This window comes from Parasteatoda tepidariorum, chromosome 6 (assembly GCF_043381705.1).
Source record: "Parasteatoda tepidariorum isolate YZ-2023 chromosome 6, CAS_Ptep_4.0, whole genome shotgun sequence".
Lineage (NCBI taxonomy): Eukaryota > Metazoa > Arthropoda > Arachnida > Araneae > Theridiidae > Parasteatoda > Parasteatoda tepidariorum.
The window spans coordinates 17969083-17975588 of record NC_092209.1 but is presented as its reverse complement, the minus strand read 5'-3'; the positions used below and the strand labels follow the sequence as shown (position 1 = coordinate 17975588).

Below are 6506 nucleotides of genomic sequence, written 5' to 3'. Positions count from 1 at the left end.
CAAATTCAGAAAATGGTGGTCCATGCATGACTATCATCATTGAAGCTTGTAAGGAATTCACAGAAAGTGAACTGCGCTCAACTGATTTAATTAAATTCATTTCTTTATAACCTCGTCGCATAATTTCAGAATGAAAATCCAATAGCACAGTCTTCTTTAAAATGTCAGTTACAATTGGAAAATCATCATGATATTTGTGTATCGCCTGCAATAAAAACGTTCGTATATGCGAAGTGTTTTCAGAAGCAAAAATAGGAGTAATCCTGCTGCTAAAGTCATTCCATTCTCTTAATGCCAATTGTAGACTCTCAGCTTTGTTCTGAAAATGCAAAAAACAATTGCTGAACTCGGAAAGTGAGTTTTCCATATTTTTCTGAGTTCTCAAGCTTTCGAAATCTAAGATTTTCGTACAATTTAGATACGCTACTCTGTCCAAAACTTTATCATTAAAATAATGAATTAAAGGCTGAAATTGCTTCTGCGCATCTTTACAAACAAAATCTTTATTTCGGTCTAAATTGATAAATATGTTTCTAAAAGTTGAACAAGCTAAATTTAAATCTGACAAATATTGCTGAAAAACATTTTCTTTTCCGTTGCAAGCACTTTTTAAATTATCACTAAAATTTCCAAGGCTGGTGCTGAAATTGTAAGGCAAAAAGCAATCATCTTCTAAAGTTTTTCCAAAATTAGATACACTTCTAAATACATCTAAATATAGACCCAAGTTTAGTATGAAGCTTAATTTTGTTATAGAAGACAAAATGTTTCGTCTATCTTTACCGTGTTTGGATTCAAGGTTGACATCTTTCTGCCTTAAATGTTCAACTAACAAGCACCAATCTTTATCAACAGCTTCAAGAGTATTTAGATTAATGGGTACCATAGACGGTTTTTTAGGTAATTCACCATAGTCTTCTATGATCGAGTCAAGCTCTTTGTCTAGATTAGTTAATGTTCTATTTTCAACCTGAAGTGAGTAATAATATTGATAAATGCTAGATATTGTTTCTAATAATTCATTTTTTGATGAAAAGATTTTCGAAATTCTATGGAAGTGATGAATTTTGTGAGATAAAAGAGGTATCATGCCTACAAATATATGTGACGAGTTGTCCTTAATGAGTGCAACTAATCCATCTATCCATGAACGCGTTTTGGAAAAGTCCACCATGATGAACACCAGCATTTGTGTCCATTGCTTCAGTCCAAATCTTTCGAAAAGTTTACTTAAGTTTTCGAACATATCTTTAGCATCTACGCCTTTTGATTGGACGACTCCAAGGAATATTGTTTTCACGCTAGCACCATCAACATATTTCAAGTACACCATTTCATGACTTTCAGTTCCTCTTGAAAAAGACCTATCTAACACCAACGAAAACATTCTGATATTTTTAATCTTTTCCGAAATATCTTTTTCTATATTGGAAGCTATGAATTTTGAAAAACTGGTTACCACTTTATGATGGGTGGTATACGCATGTCCTAGATCCAAATTCAGTTTTTTCTGATCCGCGCACAATTGAGGGAAACTAGTGAATGAACTTTTGGACTTGACCATAAAATAAACCAGTTTGAAAATGCTAACAACCCTTTTTTTCTGCATGTCATGTTCAAAAGAATTAACGCCATTTATTTTCTGAGCAGCAAGCTTAAGGCACTTCGAATGAAGACTGGAGGTTTGGTGGAATTTAACGGTTGACAATTTAAAGTTCTTTGTTCCACGTACAAATGGTAACTTTTTTTGTTTAGAGGTACTGTACTGGTGACAAATTTTACAAAACATTACTTTTTTTCGAAAATTATAGTCTAAAAATGGAAAGAGGCTCTTCCAAGCATTCAAAAACTTTCTTTTTGCAATAGTTGCATTCCAGTCAGGGTCTTTTTTCTTCACGCTAGGTTTACACTCCTGAAAAATTCCTACTCGACAATTTCCCTCCTTTTCTTTTTTGTATTCTTCAGCACGAAGTTTGTCATTAATGTCAGAGAAATTTGTGTCTTGCCTCATTATCGAATTTAATGTGGCAGAATCCTTAGAAAACAATCGAATGATTATGGGTCCAGAAGAACATTCCATCCTCAAATTTCTGAAATTAAAAACTAACTATTATTAACTATGATTTTGTAAGAGTAGGGTACAGAAATACATCGAAAAATAAAACAGGACAATATGATTTTTTTTTAAAAAATCTTTTCATAATTAAACACATTATGTTAGTTAAGCCTTTTAAAAATACTTAAAAGGAATAAGATTTTGAGTCAATATTTTGTTATTTAACTCATTACATCACACCCCGTGATTAACTAAAATGATAAGAAAATTTATAGTATAAAATATACCATTCAACCTGTCCCGTTGTTGTGGATACAAAATTTTTGACTCTGGAAGATTTCTGTGGAAGGAATACTTATATTTCAAGTATAAATCTTGATTTTTAAATTTAGAAAAAAAATTTTTAACTACCGTGAGAAATCAGTAATATGTATACATTAATATGTATCAATAGTAACTGGCAGTAATATGTATAACAGGTAGGCATATGAACAACATAAAACATCGATACATTTGATGCAAAGTCAACACAAACTCAACTAAATAAATTAATAGTCTGCCAGAATAAGAAGGTAGTAATAGCCTAGTGCAGTGGTCGGCAAAGTGCGGCTCCAGAGCCGCATGTGGCTCTTTGGCTCCTTAAGTGCGGCTCTGGCACAAATATCCACGGAAGGCGAAATAATATTTTCATTTAAACAAAAAACTTGGTAAGAAAAAAATTACATCTCATTTTGATAAATTAATCCGAAGAGCTATTTCGGGATTTTAAGAACAAAGCAGATATTCTGAAAACAATTAAAGAGGTACCATTGTCTGCCAAAACCATTAAAGACAGAACAATTAAAATGTATTCGAATATAACCACTCAGCATATCGAAGATCTGAAATTATTTCGGCTTAATCAATTTGAGTTGACGAGTCTTGTGACATAATGATACGCAAGTTTCACGTTCTGTAAGATTTATGTCTCATTCTGGCCCTAAAGAATAACTTTTAGGATTATTGTCACTCAAAGGTCAGACGGGTGGAGAAGATATCACAAATGCTGTAATTGAGTGTATGGAAAAACATCATATTCCCCTCGATAAAATTGTGTCGATTTCAACAGATGAGGCCAGAAGTATGATCGGCGTAAGAAAAGGGTTTGTTGCCATATTGAAAGAAAAAATTAATCACGAGATACTTGTTTACCATTGTCTCATTCACTCATGCGCAAACATTTCCGGATGAAATTTGTAAAGTTATGGAATTAGTGATTACCATTATCAACTCCATTTTAGCTAAAGCTCTTAATCATCGCCAATTCAAAGAATTTTTATTTGAAATGGAGAGTGAGTACGCTGATCTTCTGCTTCATAACAAGGTACGTTGGTTATCAAGAGGGAACGTTTTAAAACGTTTCGCGTCCCTTTTTCCGGAAATTAAAGCATTTCTCCTTGAGAAGGGCGTTCACTATCCAGAACTAACAGACGATCAGTGGATCCAAAACTTTAATTTCATGGTAGACGTTACGTCTCATCTAAATCAGCTTAATCGTAAACTACAAGGGAAAGGAAACTTAATTTTTTCGATGTTAGAAGAAGTAATAACATTCGAAAACAAATTATCCATTTTTGCTCAGGATTTTGAAAGGGAAACATTGTTTCACTTTCCGAGCCTGCTGAAGCATCGCCAAGAAAATAATTCCTCTATTGATAAACACCATTTTAAAACAATAATTTTAAATATGAGGGAAGCATTTCTCAGCAGGTTTCAGGAATTTAAAAACAGCAGAGCAACTTTAGCATTTGTCAGAATCCTCTTAATGCTACGATAACCGAGTTGAAATTTTCTCCTTTTGAAATTGAAATTGGTAGCTTTTAAATACAATTGCTGGATTTAAAAAACAAGGAGATATGGCGCTCTAAATTCGAACGTCTTTGTGATGAATTGGAAATATTGGAGAAGAAAAAATTTGATCTTAGTTCACAACGCAAGTGGTCTGCTTTGAATGACCTGGAGAAGGAAGACATGATCATTTTCAACGCTTGGAATGGTATTCCTGACTCTTACGATCAGCTGAAAAAGCTCGCGTTTGCTGTTCTTTCCCTTTTCGGTTCTACATATATATGCGAACATTCTTTTTCAAGCATGAACATTATCAAGAGTAAACTGAGAAGTCGTCTGATGAAAACTTGGAATAATGCCTAAAAATAAAAACAACAACATACAAACCTGACTTACTCAAACTTTCCAAGGAGATGCAAGCGCATTATTCGCATTAATAAATATTTATTAAGTATGGAATTTAGTTTTATTTAGTGTACTACTTATTTAGTGTAATAAAAAATTACTAAACAAGCACATTTGGCTCCCAATTTTTTTTAAAATTGTTGCAATGTTCATATTTGGCTCTTTGGCTAATAAGTTTGCCGACCACTGGCCTAGTGGTTCGTAAGAAACGACACAATACACCACGACCTCAAAATGGATGCACAAAATGGATGCAATAGACAAACATATAGCTAAATTAAGTATAAAATTCCATGAAAAAGCCACCTCTTGCTCTGCAACAAATTCCAATGAAATATCCCTACATGAAAATTTTACTGAAGACAAGAACATCAGACCAATAGCAGCATACTATTGCAGTGATGTATCAGATTCAATAGCATATACATAACCTCATTTTCACCATACCATCTTAGCTCAAGTTATACCTCATATTTTTACATAATAGTCTTATCACCCTACAGCACATTACTTCACATTCACTCAATGATTTACGTGAATACTCCTTTACTTCATTTGCATTCCACCACCTCATCGAAACACCAGAAAGTTTAAGTTATAGATGAATGTCAAAAGAGCCGCAAGCAGCCTCAAGTGCCCTGATGTTTAATACAGTTCAGTTTAGATTCAAAATGTTGGTAAAGCAACTTGTTTTGAAAACTCTTCCTACTTAACCCTTACCTCTGTATTTAAAAATATTTTATTGTAATAATTAACAACCACTTAAACAACCACTTTATTTTAAGAATTTTTAACATTATATAAAATAATGTATTTATTTCGACAAATCCACAATCTTCCTTGCAAATTTAAACACGGAAGACCACAGAATTTTTTCTGTGGAATCTTCCATATTTTCATATGCTATTAGTCATCTCTGCCCTGGGACCTCTTTAGTTTCGCCAGATGAAGAAGTTAGGTGCTCGCGTCAGAACCCATGTCTAGTCTAGTCTCAAATATTTAGTGAGGGTCAGTTGCTCTAATATAAAATAAATTACTGATTTAGAAGTTATGTGTTCACAACAGCGGTCAGGTAATTCATGGCTGAAAGCCCTTGTATAGCAAGACGGAATTCTCAGAGTATTAATATCTTGTTTTTAACATTTTATTTGAAAAGCCCTTACTATTTCAGAAATTTCTCCCTTTCCATTTAGAATTAGCGTAATAAAATTTTTTAAAATATGTGTGCTTATAACTAACTACATATATTTGTTTATTTTAACAGGGTTTTTCGAAGCTCTTTCGCCAAGGGAAATAAAATTGCCATAGTTAAAGTGCCTTATACATGAAGCAAAGCTATAATTTTATACTGTTTGTATCATCTTGCTGTAGGGAATTATTTTGGCTTTTAGGACGAACAAATAACTAAACTATTTTAAAAATTATTAAACTTTTTTAAAAATCATCAATTTGGCGACATTTTTCCATCTAGATGAAAATTATCAAAGCCAATGCATTATTCCCATTTTTTTTAAAATTTCTATCAGCCCATATAATGTAGCATTAGAGTAAGTATTTAAAAATTCGATCACAGACGCTTTTCATTTCTTTTTTTCGGAACTGTGGCTTTTCTCCATACTGACATTTTACTCCTTTTGCGGAGTAAACATTGAAAGCGATAGCTAAAGATAGACTTAACTTGACCTAACGATCATGAGTAGGATTAGGCAATATAAGAAATTTTATATCGTGATGCATCGTCAATTTTGCAGAAAGTCGGATTTCTATCAAAACTTCCTACTCAGATTGATTTAATTCAATTTATGAATTTGATGTATATGTTTTGCTTAAGAAAGATATTAATGTTATATTTTCTAAAAATGATCGCGCAAATAACGAAAGATTTCTTAGTTTGAAAATAAATAATAAAAAAATTAATAAAATTGAAATTTATCAATATATTTATCTAACAATATAGAAAGAAAATTTAAAAAATAATTTCGCTAAAAATTATTTGCGTGCTTAAAAACAAAGTGCTAAATAAATTTTAAAAAAAAAAACGCTTTTAAAACAACGCTATTTTTTATCATTATTATTTCGCATAAATAATGAAGTTAAATTGAATAATTACCGAATTCTGAACGAAAAAACAAAGTAAGGTTTAATTTCTTAAAAATAAAAACAAAAGAATTATGATATTCGATAATATATTCAACTGACAATATCTAGTCTTGGGAAA

At 32.0% G+C, this 6506-nt stretch overlaps 1 protein-coding gene across 1 annotated transcript in view; it reads right to left on the bottom strand.

The window, feature by feature from the left end:
• Nucleotides 1-6506, bottom strand: part of LOC110282224 (zinc finger protein 862) — a 27926-nt gene that overhangs the window by 17562 nt on the left and 3858 nt on the right. Inside the window, exon 2 of the mRNA XM_071181728.1 lies at nt 3-2090. Coding sequence (XP_071037829.1) covers nt 3-2080 — 2078 coding nt within the window. The 5' untranslated portion in view covers nt 2081-2090. The remainder of the gene's footprint in view (nt 1-2; nt 2091-6506) is intronic.